Source organism: Trachypithecus francoisi, unplaced genomic scaffold (assembly GCF_009764315.1).
Source record: "Trachypithecus francoisi isolate TF-2019V2 unplaced genomic scaffold, Tfra_2.0 Lachesis_group8, whole genome shotgun sequence".
Lineage (NCBI taxonomy): Eukaryota > Metazoa > Chordata > Mammalia > Primates > Cercopithecidae > Trachypithecus > Trachypithecus francoisi.
In genome coordinates, this window is record NW_022681473.1 from 14,235,487 (window position 1) to 14,254,380 (window position 18,894).

At 36.3% G+C, this 18,894-nt stretch overlaps 1 protein-coding gene across 1 annotated transcript; it reads left to right on the plus strand.

Annotated features, from left to right (window-relative positions):
* Window positions 1–114: 114 nt before the first annotated feature.
* On the plus strand, window positions 115–9,141 carry LOC117080718 (cytochrome c-like). The gene is made up of 2 exons (XM_033205954.1): window positions 115–184; window positions 8,509–9,141. Exons 1-2 carry the CDS (start codon window positions 115–117, stop codon window positions 8,898–8,900), a joined length of 462 nt encoding a protein of 153 aa, XP_033061845.1. The 3' UTR covers window positions 8,901–9,141.
* Window positions 9,142–18,894: the final 9,753 nt, after the last annotated feature.

The following is an 18,894-nucleotide window of genomic DNA, read 5'->3' on the forward strand; positions in this document are numbered from 1 at the left end:
GCCTCCAATATGCCCTCAGACTTTTTCAAGAAGCAAAAATTCATCTCCTTTATGGGGTGCACCATGCAGTGCTTCTCTAGGCCGAATCTGACTGAGTGCTGTCTTCTTGCAGCCATGGCTTATGATCGATGTGCTGCCATTTGTGATCCTCTGCTCTACATGGCCATCGTGTCGCCCACTCTATGTATGCCAGTGGTGGCAGGATCTTGTACAACTGGTTCTTTGGCTCATTTATTCAACTATGTGCCTAGCTTCTGCTCCATTTCTGTGAGACAAATAGCAGCCATTTCTTTTGTGACCTGCCCCAATTGCTGATTCTATCCTGTTCTCGTACTGTTTTGTTTTTATTCTCAAGTCATGACCTCTATGCTCAAGTAATCTTTGTACTCACGTCTGTCTTGGTTATCATGATATCTTATGGTTATATCATCGCCAACATTCATCTCCTTTATGGGGTGCACCATGCAATACTTCTTCTCTAGCCTGGGTCTGACTGAGTGCTGTCTTCTGGAAGCTATGGCTTGTAATTGATATGCTGCCATTTGTAACCCTCAGCTCTACATGGCCATCCATGTCCCCAACCTCTGTGTGCACATAGTGGTTGGAACCTGTATAACTATTATCCTTGGCTCATTTATCCAACTATGTGCTGTGCTTCAGCTCCATTTCTGTGGGCCAAATAGCAACCATTTCTTCTGTGACCTGCCCCAACTGTTGATCCTATCTTGCTCTGACACCTTTTTCTGTCAAGTCATGACCTCCATGCTTACGGTGGTATTTGGACTCACTTCTGTCTTGGTTATCATGATATTTTATGGTTATGTCGTTGCTACCATTCTGAAGATCATCTCAGTTGAAGGCAGGTCTAAGGTCTTCAACATTGGTGTTCTCCCCTGATAGCAGTGACTCTCTTCTACTTCTCAGGAATCTTTGTCTATTTGTGCTCTCACTCTGATGCTTCTCTGAGTGGAAACAAGGTGGATTCTATTGTATACACTGTGATGATCCCCAAGTTGAATCCATTGATCTACAGCCTGAGTGACAAGTAAATCAAAGATGCCCTGAAGAGATGGAGGAAGAGAATATTCTCCTGGCCTTATTGATTATGGGGTGCCTTTTGGAGCTGTGGACATAACACATGGAGAACAGTGAATGAAAAATGGAAATAAGACTTATGAAACCCAGAATAGACTATGTAGCTCTGCATCAAAATCTGCTTCCCTTACACTCCCTGAGATTGTACTGTAGTTCTTCATACCTTTGAAGTCCATGTGACTTGCTCTAGAAAAAGAAATGTGAGAAGATGTGACACGTCTCATTTCCAGGCAGAGGCTTTTTGTGTATGTGTTTTATACCTTCTCCTTTCTTGAGGCTTCCATTCGTAACTGACTCACAAGGAACATGATGATGCAGGAGAAGCTCTCCCAGAGGACCCAAGATGGGCGTGTAGTGTTAGCAAGAAATAAATCTATTTTGGATTGTTTTCTACTATAGCGTACTCAGTCTATTATAACTGTTAAGGAAATTTGTATAAGTAGTAGTGTGCTATCGTAAAAAAAAGTGTTAACATTTGTAAGTTTATTTAGGGGCAAGCAGTAGGTATCAAAGAATCTGTTATTGCCAACTGGAAACACAGCAATTCATCTTTGGTACAGTAAAACGTTTGGTACAACTGTTACCTGTGATAACTTGGAAGGGAGATTATGTAAGAAAACAGAATGCTTGTAGCATTAAGTGGTTCTTAGATGCATATAACAAGGTTCTACAAAAGGCAGACAAACACACAAAACAACTGGTCAGTTTGTAAGCAAGAATGAAAGAAAATATAGAAGGAGTTGAGAAATGTGGGGACTTTTAGAGTTAGAAGAGAAAACTGATTTTCATTTCCACCCAGTCGAAGTAAAAAAGGCCAATAAAACTCAGACTTGCAGCAAGGAGCAAAGCAAGATTATGGTCATCAGAGTCCTCTGCCAAAAGCTCTAAATGGTTGAAGATGATGTAAAGAAGTAAATATTTTAAGTTTGACAAAATGGCTTACAGAAAATAAGTTTAAGTAGAGTGGCTCTCCCAGAGAAGGCTGATAGCCTTGGGGTATTTGAAATTAAAAGAAGATAGAGAGCTATAGATAGATATAGAGATGATGATGGAGACAGAGATAGGCATAGAGGTAGAGGTAGAGAGGGAGAGAGAAAGAGAGATAGGTCTGGAAAAAAATTATGAATGTGGCTGGCTATTGCTTTATGCAGTTGACTTGAATAAGTAGATAAGAAGTACACTATTAATCTGGACTAATAAAAATTTCACTATTTGAAAATTGAAAGAATCCTTGGGCCATCAGCTTTCAATGGCCAAGAAGCAGACTGAGGCAGCTAACCAGGCTTTCTAAAAGAAATGGATAAATTCCTGGACACATACACCCTCCCAACACTAAACCAGGAAGAAGTTGAATCGCTGAATAGACCAATAATGGCTCTGAAATTGCAGCAATAATTAATAGCCTACCAACCAAAAAAAGTCCAGGACCAGATGGATTCACAGCCTAATTCTACCAGAGGTACAAAGAGGAGATGGTACCATTCCTTCTGAAACTATTCTAATCAACAGAAAAAGAGGGAATCCACCCTAACTCATTTCATGAGGCCAGCATCATCCTGATACCAAAGCCTAGCAGAGCCACAACAATAAAAGAGAATTTTAGACCAATATCCCTGATGAACATCCTTGCGAAAATCCTCAGTAAAATACTGGCAAACCAAATTCAGCAGCACATCAAAAAGCTTATCCACCATGATCAAGTTGGCTTCATCCCTGGGATGCAAGAGTGGTCCAACATACGTTAATCAATAAAGGTAATCCATCACATAAACAGAACCAAAATAAAAAACCACATAATTATCTGAATAGTTGCAGAAAATGCCTTCAACATAATTCAACAGGCCTTCATGCTAAAAACTCTCAATAAACTAGGCATTGATGGAACGTATCTCAAAATAATAAGTGCTATTTATGACAAACCCACAGCCAGTGTCATACTGAATGGGCAAAAACTGGAAGCATTCCCTTTGAAAACTGGCACAAGACAGGGATGCCCTCTCTCACCACTCCTATTCAACATAGTGTTGGAAGTTCTAGCCAGGGCAATCAGGCAAGAGAAAGGAATATAGGGTATTCAGTTAGGAAAAGAGAAAGTCAAATTGTCCCTGTTTGCAGATAACATGATTGTATATTTAGAAAACCCCATCATCTCAGCCCCAAACCTCCTTAAGCTGATAAGCAAATTCAGCCAAAATCAATGTGCAAAAATCACAAGCATTCTTACACACCAATAACAGACAGAGAGCCAAATCAGGAGTGAACTCCCATTCACAATTGTAAGAGAATGAAATATCTAGGAATCCAACTTACAAGGGCTGTGAAGGACCTCTTCATGGAGAACTACAAACTATACTCAGTGAAATAAAAGAGGACGCAAACAAATGGAAGAACATTCTATGCTCATGGATAGGAAGAATCAATATTGTGAAAATGGCCATACTGCTCAAGGTAATTTATAGATTCAATGCCATCCCCTTCAAGCTACCAATGACTTTCTTCACAGAACTGGAAAAAATCTATTTGAAAGTTCATATAGAACCAAAAAGAATAAAAGCCCGCATTGCCAAGACAATCCTAAGCCAAAACAACACAGCTGGAGGCATCACGCTACCTGACTTCAAACTATCCTACAAGGCTACAGTAACCAAAACAGCATGGTACTGGTACCAAAACAGAGATATCGACCAATGGAACAGAACAGAATCCTCAGAAATAACACCAGACATCTACAACCATGTGATCTTTGACAAACATGACAAAAACAAGCAATGGGGAAAGGATTCCCTATTTAATAAATGGTGCTGGGAAAACTGGCTAGCCATATGTAGAAAGCTGAAACTGGATCCCTTCCTTAAACCTTATAAAAAATTAATTCAAGATGGATTAAAGACTTAAATATTAGACTTAAAACCATAAAAACTCTAGAAGAAAACCTAGGCAATACCATTCAGGACATAGGCATGTGCAAGGACTTCATGTCTAAAACACCAAAAGCAATTGCAACAGAAGCCAAAATAGACAAATGGGATCTAATTAAACTAAAGAGCTTCTGCACAGCAAAAGAAACTACCGTCAGAGTGAACAGGCAACCTACAGAATGGGAGAAAATTTTTTTAATCTACCCATCTGACAAAGGGCTAATATCCAGAATCTACAAAGAACTTGAACAAATTTACAAGAAAAAAATAAAATAACCCCATCAAAAAGTGGACAAAGGATATAAACAGACTCTTTTCGAAAGAAGACATTCATACAGCCAACAGACACATGAAAAAATGCTCATCATCACTGGCCATCAGAGAAATGCAAATCAAAACCACAATGAGATACCATCTCACACCAGTTAGAATGGCGATCATTAAAAAGTCAGGAGACAACAGGTGCTGGAGAGGATGTGGAGAAACAGGAATGCTTTTACACTGTTGGTGGGAGTGTAAACTAGTTTAACCATTGTGGAAGGCAGTGTGGTGATTCCTCAAGGATCTAGAGCTAGATCCTTGACCCAGCGATTCCATTACTGGGTATATACCCAAAGGATTATAAATCATGCTACTATAAAGACACATGCACGTGTATGTTTACTTTGGCACTATTCACAATAGCAAAGACTTGGAACCAACACAAACGTCCATCAATGATAGACTGGATTAAGAAAATACGGCACATGTACACCATGGAATACTAGGCAGCCATCAAAAAGGATGAGTTCATGTCCTTTGTAGGGACATGGATGAAGCTGGAAACCATCATTCTGAGCAAACTATCGCAAGGACAGAAAAACAAACACCGCATATTCTCACTCATAGGTGGGAATTGAACAATGAGAACACTCGGACACAGGGCAGGGAACATCACACACCGGGGCTTGTCGTGGGGTGGGGGGATGGGGGAGGGATAGCATTAGTAGAAATACCTAATGTAAATGACAAGTTAATGTGTGCAGCAAACCAACATGACACATGTATACACATATAACAAACCTGCACGTTGTGCACATACACCCTAGAACTTAAAGTATAATAAAAAGAAAAAGAAAAAAAAGTTATAAATAAAAAGCTAATATGACATGATATTACAGTTAAGGTTAATGAGACCAGGAACATCTGGGTTGCATTAATGTTATTAACAAGACAAAATACAAGAGTTCAAGAGTAAAATAACTATTAAATTTTGAAGTAGAATTTACAAAGTTTTAAAAACTTACAATGTCATATAACAAAAGCTGAATTTAAAAAACTATACCTATAAAATGAGCACAGTTTTTTATAGAAATATGAACAGAAAATGGAGAAATTAAAACAATAATATCATTAACAAAAACAAAATGCTAACATTTATTGAGTACGTCAAGGTACTTTCCAGGTATCTCATTTGAATTCATCACAACCCTATAAGATAACCCTCTTATGTCCTACCTTTTACTGATTAATAAACTGAGGCATAGTGAGATTAAGAAAGATGATCGAGGGCCCATATCTCATAAGCAACAAAGTCAAAATTCAACCCCAAGCAAGTCTGTTCAGAGCCAGAGCACATAATCACAAAAGACACAATAAATAGCAGGTTTTGGCTTAAAATGTTGGTGACCAAACAATCATCTGCCTGAAACAATCTCTGTTTATGTTTGCTGTCCTGACAAGATTATTAATAACTCCCTTTTTCAAGTTTTCCAGTTTAGGTAATATATGTAATGGTCACCCTACCTTGAAAGTCCCTCCCAGATATCATGATTCTAAAAGTATGAAAAGAAAAATTAGAACTTGATTCAATTAGGTGATGAGGGGCACACTGTTGTGTAAAGAAATGGGATCAACTGGGAATATTTATCTGTGTTTTCTCTAGTGTTTCTCATCATTCTAGAGAATAATTAATGGTGCTTTCTGTTAATTGCCTCTTCTCTCCCCACACCCAAAGGAAACATTTAAGAGATTCTTTAGTTGTAAACACCTTTCTTGCAGCAATGGCCAAAGCACAGAGCCATGGCCAAAGCACGGAGCCTAGGGGAAGCTGAACACTTGTATTATGATGCTTGTGGCCTCTAATTTTTGAAAGAACACGACATTCATCTGGGGAGGAGAGCACACTTCAGTGGAAGGCAGCGTGGCAGCAGTACCTCCCAGAATTTCACCAAGATACACCTGTCAGGAGCCAAACACCTGCATGAACATTTGGGTGGGTGAAATCAGAATGGGGGAAACTTGGCTTCCATGCTTGAAACCCTTTCCTTTTTTCTTCTTTCTGCTGTAACCCTGCTCTTATATGCACTTGACAAAGACCTCATGCATCAAGGCTCAACATCTGTTTTTGTTTGTTTTTGGAAAACTCATGATCCCTCTTCCCCACTCTCATAGAATAATATTAATTTTAACAGAAACCAAGGTATTGGAGCTGAAAAAAATAACCTTACAGTGCTTCAAGCCAGTGAGTAAAGTGGAATGGGGGGGCGTGGAGTTTTCCTGATAGCTTATCATCTGGACCATGGAACCTAATATTTTTACCACCAAATATCCCATTCTACCTATAAAAATGTATTTTAGTTAGCAAACTACCTTTAGATATAGTTATTATTATTCAGTATTAGTATAACAACTCTCATTTTTGACAGCCTAGTTGTTATTTTACATATCATAGTTAAGTCCTTGCAAAAGCATATGAAGTGATGATGATTCTTCCTTTAGAGATGAAGAAATGAAGGCACATAAAGGTGAATTACTTTGCCCCAAATCACAAAGTTGATTAATGGTGACACCAAATGTACTCTGCTTTTCAATAGTTAATTTCCCAAGTTTATTTGTCAGAGATAATTAAAACTTTCGCTGAGTCTAAAATAGAGTAGCCAAAGGGGGTTAATGTAATTTTATGCTAAAGCAACTTGATAGTGTTGTTTTGTATAAATATATAATTTTAATAACTTTGTGAAATATTAAAAATGGTCATTTATGGCCATCTTTGCATGCCAAAGGGATATTAATCATTGCAATAGTTGATGCAGGGGGCGATTTTCCATAGCTACAATTTATGTTGGGCCAGTGTGACCTTTAGACTCCACCTACTTTTATTTTATTTATGATTTCAAATGAATCCTCAAAGCTCTAACAACTTATTCATTAATTTAATTAAATGGTGCAATGCTAATAGTGACTAGGAAAATAAAGATGAAAGAGAGACAAACTGTATGTATATTAGTAGTGTAGTGTAATTGTTCATTGCGGGACCCTGGTATCAGTCTATCTAAGAGGGTTCCCAGCTGTATCACTTATTAATACTGAGATCATGGGAAAGATCCCTGACTTCCTGTGCTTTATATTAAAATGAGATTGTTGTGAAGACTAAATAAATATATTAGAAGAATGGCTGGGACAGTAAGTGCTGAATAACTGTTACGTATTATTATTATTGAAGTACTCTAAAAATTATAGTTGATTTATATTTTTGATATTCAAAATCCATTAGTATGCAAGCTTATTAAGAGATTTAAGCCACTTATCACTTACTGGTTCTGTTCTGCTTATTTTCTTCACTCACTATATATTAATTATTCCTAGTGTTCCATTATTGGAACGCTAAGCATGTGGGAGTCATTTATTTTATTTATTTTTTATTTATTTTTATTTTTTTCCCTGTGCTTACTTTAAGGTAGTAATATTTTTTAAAAATTATTATACTTTAAGTTCTAGGGTACATGTGCACAATGTGAAGGTTTGTTACATATGTATACATGTGCCATGTTGGTGTGCTGCACCCACTAACTCGTCATTTACATTAGGTATTCCTCCTAATGCTATCCCTCCCCCATCCCCTCACCCCACGACAGGCCCTGATGTGTGATGTTCTCCACCCTGCGTCCAAGTGTTCTCATTGTTCAATTCCCACCTATGAGTGAGAACATGCATTGTTTGTTTTTCTGTCCTTGCGATAGTTTGCTCAGAATGATGGTTTCCAGCTTCATCCATGTCCCTACAGAGGACATGAACTCATCCTTTTTGATGGCTGCCTAGTATTCCATGGTGTACATGTGCCATATTTTCTTAATCCAGTCTATCAGTGATGGGCATTTGTGTTGGTTCCAAGTCTTTGCTATTGTGAATAGCGCCACATTAAACATACATGTGCATGTGTCTTTATAGTAGGATAATTTATAATCCTTTGGGTATATACCCAGTAATGGGATGGCTGGGTCAAATGGCATTTCTAGTTCTAGATCCTTGAGGAATCACCACACCACACTGTCTTCCACAATGGTTGAACTAGTTTACACTGCATGTGGGAGTCATTTATATCCTACTGCTCAAGGTCATCGCAAAGGTCTGATTTTTCAGATTAAAAAAATTGCAACCTCAGGCATAAATGGGTTAATGTGATTAAAATATTTTAATAAAATTATCTATCTATAATTATCCAAAACAAAAATAGCTTGTAGAGAGTGGGGACGTCCTGCTTCGGAGCGGGAATCTTTGTTGCGCCAGCGACTAAAAAGAGAATTAAATATAGGTGATGTTGAGAAAGGCAAGAAGATTTTTATTATGAAGTGTTCCCAGTGCCACACCGTTGAAAAGGGAGGCAAGCACAAGACTGGGCCAAATCTCCATGGTCTCTTCGGGCGGAAGACAGGTCAGGCCCCTGGATACTCTTACACAGCCGCCAATAAGAACAAAGGCATCACCTGGGGAGAGGATACACTGATGGAGTATTTGGAGAATCCCAAGAAGTACATCCCTGGAACAAAAATGATCTTTGTCGGCATTAAGAAGAAGGAAGAAAGGGCAGACTTGATAGCTTATCTCAAAAAAGCTACTAATGAATAATAATTGGCTGCTGCCTTATTTATTACAAAACAAATGTCTCATGACTTTTTTATGTGTACCATACTTTAATAGATCTCATACACCAGAATTCAGATCATGAATGACTGACAGAATATTTTTTTGGGCAGTCCTGATTTAAAACTAAGACTGGGTTGTGGTTAAATGAATATGTTCAGTTTTTGAATTTTAATAGTAATTCCAATTCAGTAAATGCCATCACTGTTTACCCCTTCTAAAGATATGATTAGACTTTGTTAGTAATGTTCAACTTTTCGCAAAGATGGTGAGTGCCATCTTAAAACTTACTGGAGATTGGTTTTATATTTAGATTTATATAGCTGGTTATGTGAATATATTTAAATACTGGGGAAATTCCTTCACTGTCTCAGAACCAAGCAAGATTCACCTGTGTTTTGTGTTCATTTGCCTCTTAAAGGCAAGGGTTGAAGATAAATAAGGTAGCAATGTCTAGAATTTCAGCCTTAACGATGCCAATCTAATTATAATTCCCTGTATTTAAAATGGTTCCTTTTACTTATTGAAAAGCATTTTAGTATGGTTTATGTGTAATATTAAAGATTATTCAACACTTCTAAAAAAAATAGCTTGTGAGGAGTAGCATTGTTCTACAGTTTTGAAAATGTCATAAAAGTCTGTTTCATAGAAGACAGCTGGATTCTTATATTTGTTTCTCTTTTAATCTGTTGCAATATACAGTTTTGGTTGAGGTAGATTAGGAAATCTGGTCTCACATAGATATGTAATTCAAAAAAGAAGGAGTATTTTAACAGTCTTTTCAGAGAGTCGTGTATAAACTTCTTTAATACTATACCAAAACTCTGCAGGTGGCAGTTTCTTAAAGGCTAGTTGTCAAATTGAAGACTATATCAATGAACTTAGCACACATAGTTACATCCACTAGTCTATCTTGCCTTTGAATGGATTTTTTTACCCAGGCAGAAAGTTGATCTTTCAGACCACCTTTGAAAGGGTTTCAGTGGCCTCAAAATAGAGCACCACACTTGGACTCAACTCTCTATTAGCCCTTGTATCTATTATTTGAGTTTTTGTTTTATAGAGGATTTTGTTTTCTAGAGAATACACTTAGCATTGGAATTTGAGGGTTATATTGTGTTTATATATTCTTCCATATTAAAGGTTACTGGCCTGCTTTCCAAAGCCATCATAGTAGTTTGCACTTCCAATAACAGGGGATGAGGATTCCATTTATTTTATGTTCTAGTCAACGCTTGATATTGCCCCACTTCTTAATTTTTGTCAAAATGGCAAGTGTGAAATTGTATCCACTGTTTTAATTTGCATTTCCATAATTATTCATTAGATTTAACGTTATTTAATATTAATAATGTTCATGAATAATTTCAAAATATGTAAGTTTTCAATTATGACGTTTCTCTAATTATCAATTTGCTACTGATATTTAACTTAATAACACTGTAGTCAGAGAATGTTACCTATATGACCCCATTAAACATTTAAATTTAAGTTTTTCACAAATCAAAAGAGTGCTTCAAAATTATACTAGAAAGATATCCCCTAATGACACCACTTTCATACTATTCTTGCTATGTGCATGACAGATACCATACATAACCTCAGTTAAAACCTGAGACAGGTTTACTATCCCTGTTTTACTGACGAAATAACAAGCACAAAGATACACAGTTTGTAGGTAGCAGAACCACAATCCAAAAACAGCAGTGTGACATCTAAGTCCATGCTCTTAGTCAGTGACTTATGCACAGGATTGTAATTCCATTAGCGATATGCTAACGTTTCCAAAGTGTCTTTTAAATAAAAGTCCCTTCCAAATGTTCTTATACTTTCTTTTGTTCTCGTAAGAGCCTGATACACAATGAAAAGTGTAGTCATCCTCTTTTACATGTGGAAAAACTGATGCACAGAACCATTGTAGTTCTTTTTTTTTTTTTTTTTTGCTTATGCATTTTTTTAAAAAACATTTTTTGTTATACTTTAAGTTCTAGGGTAAGGGCCAAGGTTAATCAGGGTTATTTCCTCTAAATTGGATCAATATTTTGCTTGGCTCTATGTTCAGTGTGGATACAAGGTAGTTTATTTCAATAGAAATTGGGATAACAACTGACTTAGAGATTTATGCTCTTTTTCCTACAGATACTAGAATCACCAGTGCAATGACTGAGGAAAGGAACAATACAACAATTACAAAGTTCATTCTCTTGGGATTCTCTGAATTTCCAAAGCTCGCTATTTTCCTCTTTCCAATATTCCTAGGGATCTACCTCCTGACAGTGTCCTGGAACATGAGCCTCATCACCCTTATCAGGATGGACTCCCATCTGCATACACCTATGTACTTTTTCCTTAGTAATCTGTCATTTCTGGACATCTGCTATGTTTCCACTATAGCCCCCAAGATGCTCTCAGACTTCTTCAAGAAGCATAAATTCATCTCCTTTATGGGGTGCAGTATGCAGTACTTTTTCTTTTCTAGCCTAGGTCTAACTGAGTGCTGTCTTCTGGCAGCCATGGCTTATGATCGATGTGCTGCCATTTGTGAACCTCTGCTCTACAGGGCCATCATGTCTCCCACCCTCTGCATGCAGATGGTGGCAGGATCTTGTATAACTGGATTCTTAGGCTCATTTATCCAACTCTGTGCTTTGCTTCAGCTCCATTTCTGTGGGCCAAACGTCATCAACCATTTCTTCTGTGATCTGCCCCAGCTGCTGATTCTATCCTGTTCTGACACCTTTTTCTTTCAAGTCATGACCTCTGTTCTCACAGTGATCTTTGGACTCATGTCAGTTTTAGTTATCATGATATCTTATGGTTATATCATTGCCACCATTCTGAAGATCACCTCAGCTGAAGGCAGAGCCAAAGCTTTCAACACTTGTGCTTCTCACTTGACAGCAGTGATCCTTTTCTTTGGCTCAGGTATCTTTGTTTATATATATCCTAATGCTGGTGATTCCCTGAGCCAAAACAAGTTGGCATCAGTCTTATATACAGTTATAATCCCCATGTTAAATCCAGTGATCTACAGCTTGAGGAACAAGGAAATCAAAGACGCCCTAAACAGATGGAAGAAGAGAATCTTCTCCTGGTGTTATGGAATGAAATAATGGAATTTGTTTCAGATGTGTAAATAGTGTGGGAAGAATAGCTAAACATTTATTTTCAACTCTCCTAATTGTTGGCAGAATTGCAGTTGCTCCTTATATAATCTCAGGGCTGGCACAAAATCAGGCAAATGCATAAAAGGTATCTTCAAATTTAATAACCATTCTTTATTAGTTGTACTCTAATAAATCAATAGGCCAGGCAAACCACAAGTATTTTTTGTAGCTAGTTGTGGCAATGGGACAGTTCACCTTGAATATTCAATTTCTATCTAACATGGCACTACCTCAAGAACCAGAGATGCTATTACTGGTCAGGGCTTCCAGGAGACTAGCAAGTCTTCTCATAGTATCTTATTTTAGGTAGAAGAAGGATTACTATTAATACAGAGAGATCTTTTTAAAAATAATTTCCCAATTAAGCGAAAACTCACATTTAACCTATTCTTTCACCTTTGGAAATTTTGGATTAATTTCTTCATTTATGCATTTGTCCGAAGCCAAATATTCATATCAGGTTAAAGGCTTGCTAAAGTCACACAGATGAAATTTGTTGTAACAGGAATGCTTAACATGTCTGCTAAGTTAAGATTTGGTTGACCAGTTTTCTAGCTAGGTATTCCTAGACAATTCCTTGTATGCTATTCCTATAGTGTCTTTGTTTTTCCATCTTATCTCTACCATGACACCAGAAAAGAGAATCAGAAACTGGCCCACTGTTGGTGACATAATCTAGTCCCTGATTTTTGCATTTCCAACTGTCTTACTATTAACATTTTTGGCTTGTTTAATAGGCCAAGTCCCTGTTACAAAGTTGTTTTTCCAATAATTAACAAATAGGAAGTGGTTGGTAAAATCATCCATAAAGAATGGAACCTCTGGGGCCACAAGAAAGTCTGAATTTGGCTGTTTCCCTTATAACTTACTACAAGATACAGAGGAATACTAGAGGATTCAGATTTAAAATACCAAACAAGGAAAGGAAGCTGAGGCAGAAAGCACACTTCTGTTGTTTAATCTTCTGGTAGGATTCTGACTTCCATAATCTTAGGCCTGAAATCATGGGAATTTTCAAGAGATTATATCCAGTAAAAGGCATTTTGTATATTCCCCCCACCTCCCTCTGTATTCAGAAGGGAAAATTTCAAATCCCCATGAGTGTTCAGTTGCTAAAAATCTTACAGCAAACCTTTTAGATAACTGTAGGCACTACAATGTGAGGAGTTCTGCTTCTAATAAATACTCCATATCCCTGTGAGTAGAATCCAACTTCAGGGAGCTTGGAGATGAAAGGGAAAGTTATTTCGGAAGACAACTGATTTACAGTTATCGGATAGGATTTTGTTGAGAAGTTTGAGATGGGGTTGCAAGCCTGGGTTTCATGTAAAGTTTTTTGTTGTTTTTGTTTTTTGTTTTGTTTTTAGCTAACTCTTTTTAGTGACCCCATTGAGACCTCTCTTGGCTTCAGTTTAAAACAAAGGATATTAGCTGATGACTATACTGACATTGAGAGAGAAGTAACTTCCTAAGTGCCATTCATTTCATTTGGTTGGGTGTTTAATGCTTTTATGGTCACTGATTATTAGAATCTTTGAAGAGAAATACTACTTGGAGTTGATATCACAATGAGCAGAAATGCTTTATTATATAATATTCAAAAGCTCCTTAATTATGAAAAACATAATCTTCAGAAAAGAATGTTGTAGCCTTTAAGTCAGAAAGCCCTATCTCTACAGAAGACCAGAATACCTTTTATTTTGATATTCAAATCATCTGTAGGATATGGGTGTATAAGATGCATATCCCCGTACAAAATTTCTTATGAACAACAAAGGTTCAGAGATTAATTGGTCATAACAGAGGTTCATAAATTAAAGACAAATTCTTGGGCAATATCACATATTTCTCTTTTTGTAACTACTCGTGATTAACATTTTTGTATTGGTGATGTATTTTTTAAACAAAAAAATGTACTTTATGTGGTGTACTATGGGAAAATTGTCTGCATATTTCAATTATATTCTATAATATTTTATCGGTCTCTAGCCTGCTGCAGAAGCTTAGCACCATGGCTGGGAATGAAAGGCCCTGGATATGCAACAGTAAATTCTGTGTTTTAAGAAGTTGCATTTTCCTTGCTGTGTTAGTAGAAGAGGATGGGGTTTAATATACTCTAGGACTCTGGGCATAGGCTAAACACTCCTGACTCAGCACTGATTGCTGATTGGCAGTTCTGTTTATCACTATATATCTTGATTAATTTATATGCAAAATTTGGAAAATGATTTTATATATGCCTATATCACATTTTGCATTAAGTGCTCTAATAATTTAATTTTGGCACATGAAGGTGGAAAAGTGAAGATAATAGTGGAACTTTCAACAGGTCCCTAAGTTTTCTAGGTTGAGCCACATCCAGGGAAGTAGATCAATGGATGGCTATACCTATGCAAAGGCTATACCCATGCTTGAGCAGGGTTAGCACCTAGTACACAGGGAATCAGTATACCTGTTTTTATCTGAGGACATGATGACTATGCCCACTGTAAAAACAAGATCTGACTTGTTTTACAAGATATTCTTTCTACAAGAAACTCGTTTCACATATAAAGACACATATAGACTGAAAATGAAGGCATGGAAAAAGATAGTTCATAAAAATGGAAAACAAAAAAGAGCAGGAGTAGCTATACTTATATCAGATAAAATAGATTTTAAGACAAAACCTGTAAAAAAAAAAACCAAAGAAGGTCACTATATAATGATAGAGGAGTCAATTCAGCAAGAGGACATAACAGTTGTAAATATGTGTGCACCCAATGCTGAAGCACTCAAATGTCTAAAGCAAATATTATTAGAGCTAAATAGAGAGACAGACCCCAGTGCAGTAATAGTTGGGAGTTCAACACCCCACTTTCACCATGGTACAGATTATCTAGACTACAAATGAAGAAAGAAAAATTAGACTAAATCTGCACTATAGACCAAATTGACCTAAACTATAAAATACACAGAAATTAAACAATCTGCTCATGAATGACCATTGAGTCAATAAATAAGAAGTAAATTTAAAAATGTATTGAAACAAATGAAAATGGAAGCACAATGTACAAAATCTATAGGACATAGCAAAAGCAGTACGAAGAGGGAAGTTTATATCAAAATAAACATCTACATTAAAATTGTAAAAGACTTTGAATAAATAATCTAACAATGCATCTCAAGAAACTAGAAAAGCAAGAGTAAAATGAATCCAAAGTTAGTAGAAGAAAAGAAGTAATAAAGATCAGAGGAGAAATAGTTAATTGAAACTAAGAAAACAGCACAAAATGTAAAAGGAAAAGTTTGTGTTTTAAAAGATAAACTAAATTGACAAAACTTTATCTGGACTAAGAAAAAGGTGAGAAGACACAAATAAGTAAAATCAGAGATGAAAACAGAGGTATTATAAATGATATCACAGAAATTTAAAGGATCATTAGAGACGATCATCAGCAACTATGTGCCAATGAATTGGAAAACATAGAAAAGACAGATCAATTTCTAGACTCATACAACCTACTGAGATTGAACCATGAAGAAATACAGAACCTCAATAGACCAATAACAAGTAATGAGATAGAAGGAATAATAGAAAGTCTCCCATCAAAGGAAAGAACAGGACCTGATGGCTTGCATTTTCTTTGCTGTGTTAGTAGAAGAGGATGGAGTTTAGTAGCTTCTATTCGTTGCTAAATTCCACTAAGCACTTAAAAAAGAAGTAATACCAATCCTACCCAAACTATTAAAAAAAAAAAATCAAACATGAGGGAATACTTCCAAACTCATTCTATAAGGCTAGGATAATCCTGATACCAAAACAAGACAAAGACACAACACGCAAAGGAAACTCTAGGCCAATATCACTGATGAACATAGATGGAAAAATTCTCAGCAAAATACTAGCACACCAAATTCAACAGCACATTAAAAAGATACTTTATCATGATCAATAGGATTCATCCCAGGGATGCAAGTATGGGTTAACATATGCAAATCAATAAATGTGATACATCACATCAGACAAATAAAGGACAAAAAACATACGATAATTTCAATAGAGAGTGAAAATCATTCCATAAAATTCAACATATCTCTTCATGATAAAAGTTCTCAACAAACTGGGTATAGAAGGAACCTACTTCAACATAATAAGGTCCATATACAACAAACTCATAGCTAGTATCATACCAAATAAGAAAAAAATGAAAGCCTTTCCTCTAAGATGTGGAACAAGAAGAGAATGCCCACTTTCACCACTTTTATTCAACATAGTACTGAAAGTTCTAGCCAGAGCAATTAAACAAGAGAAATATAAGGCATAAAAATTGTGAACAAAGAAGTCAAATTATTCCTGTTTGTAGGTATATAATCTTATATTTAGAAAAACCTAGACTCCACCAAAAGCTATTCAAACTGATAAATTTAGTAAAATTGCAGGATACATAATCAACATATAAAAATTAGTAGCATTTTTACATGCCAACATTGAAAAATCTGAAAAAGAAGCCAAGAAAGCAATCCCATTTATAATAGCTATGAATAAAATAAAATACCTGTAAATAAACTTAACTGAAGAAGTGAAAGATCTCTACAATGAAAAATGTAAAACACTGATGAAAAAAATTGAAGGAGGACTCAAATAATGGAAAGATATCCTATGTTCATGGATTGGAAGAATCAATATTGTTAAAATGTCAATACTACCCAAAACTATCTACAGATTCCATGCAAACCCTATCAAATTATCAATAACATTCTTCATAGAAATAGAAAAATACTAAAATTTATATGGAATCACAAAATACCCAGAATAGTCAAAGTGATCCTAATCAAGAAAAACAAAGTTGGAGGCATCACATTACCTGACTCAAATTATACTACAAAGCTATAGTACCAAAACAGCATGGCACTGGCATAACAACAGACATATAGACCAATAGAACAGAATAAAAAACCCAGAAATAAATACATATATTTATAGTAAATTTATTTTTGACAAAGCTACCAAGAACATACATTAGGGAAAGAACTATCTCTTCAATAAATGATGCTGGGAAAACTAGACATCTATATGCAGAATAATGAAACTAGACCCCTCTCTTACCACATCCAAAAATTTAAAAAAATGGATAAAAGACTTAAGTGTAAGATCTGAAACTATAAAACTACTAGAAGAAAATATTGAAAAAATGCTTCAGGACTGGTTTGGACAAAGATTTTTTTTTTTTAGTAAGAACTCAGGAGCATAGGCAACCAAAGCAATAAATGGGCAAATGTAATAACTTTAAGCTGGAAACCTTCTGCACAGAAAAGTAAACAATCGATAAAGTGAAGAGACAACCTCTTGAATGTTATAAAATATCTGCAAACTATTTGAAGAGAAAATATCTTACAACTAAGAGTGCCACATATCATGTGGAGAATTAATAAAACCAGTTTAAAGTAGATTCAAATATTAAATAAAGTCTAATTGTTCTGTAAGACTCTTAAGCAATATTTTATTTTTTTAAGCCGAAGACCACCAACTTTATAAAACCATTTTTGCTCTGAAGACAAAGAGAGGAAATTGACAATTGTGAAAAAATGAATTTTACCAAGATCATTTTGTCCATTTTACAGAAAATCACTTTCATCTCATAACAAAATGACTGTGTAATGATTAATACATCTCTATCCAAAAAAGCCAGGATAGTAGAAATAAACATCTCCTATTAATAAATGGGTAAGAAGGCATTCTTTGGCATTCCCAGCCAGGCGTGACTGCTTTTAAATCGATTGTCTGAACTTATTGATGAGCAACTTAAGAAGAGTGATGTCTTGAAACTTCGATCAAAGATATAATGTAGGCAGTGCACAGAGAGAACATGTTGTTTTCTCTGTCTTCCTGCCTCATCTGGCAGAGACAATTTCTAGACTAATTTCAGATTTTCAGTACTAATTAATGATTCAGTAAAATAAACAGATACTTCATGACCTATAGCTCTTCCTCCTCTTTGCCCCTTTTCCCTTCCCCAAACCTTCAACATCCACATAGACTGAAGTGTCCTTTATTTGTCTGGATTTTTAAGACCTCCCATAGATGAGGTATTTCCCACCATCTGGGATGCATCTGGGCAGCCCTTTCCAGTGAATATCCATCAACCTAACTGCCTGGCTCCAAGCCATATCTGCCTCTCTTCCTTGAGATTGAGCCCAGCCAACAAAATGCCACTTTCAAGATCAAGCAAGTTCAGGGTGACTTATTTTTCCCAAGTCACATCACCTCTGGATAATTTTCAGAGCTATTTTCAGGGATAACTCGATGTCGCAATGCACATCAAGTTAATTGAGTCAATTGGATGCATGATTCCCAATGACTCCATGCTTGCCCATATTCCTGGTCTCAGAAAGCTTTTTAAAGAAAAGCTCAGGGTGAGCCCTCTCAGCAGGGAATACCACAGCATTGTGGCTTCCCAGAAGTGGGTTTACCCCTCCCATCACTCCAAGCAGGATCAAAGAATCAGTCTCTTCAAAGAACAGACAGACAGCAGGCACTATGGGTGGAAGGCCACAGATGCCCTACAGATGTGGTTGGGCAACTATTTTCTAGGTTTTACCAGGCTGGTTTATAAGTCTATTTGAAGACTGAGAATGATTTTAGAGAACACCTTCTTCTGTTTACACTGGAGACAGTAAAATAAATAAATGAATGTTTACATTATTTTCAATGAGCGAAAACAGCTACTTACAAAGACAGACAAGACCTGCTTTAAGCAAAAGTATAAAATTCTACAACTTTGTCCTCTGTGCCACTGCCTCCCTCTTTAAGCCCCTCTCATCCTGATTCT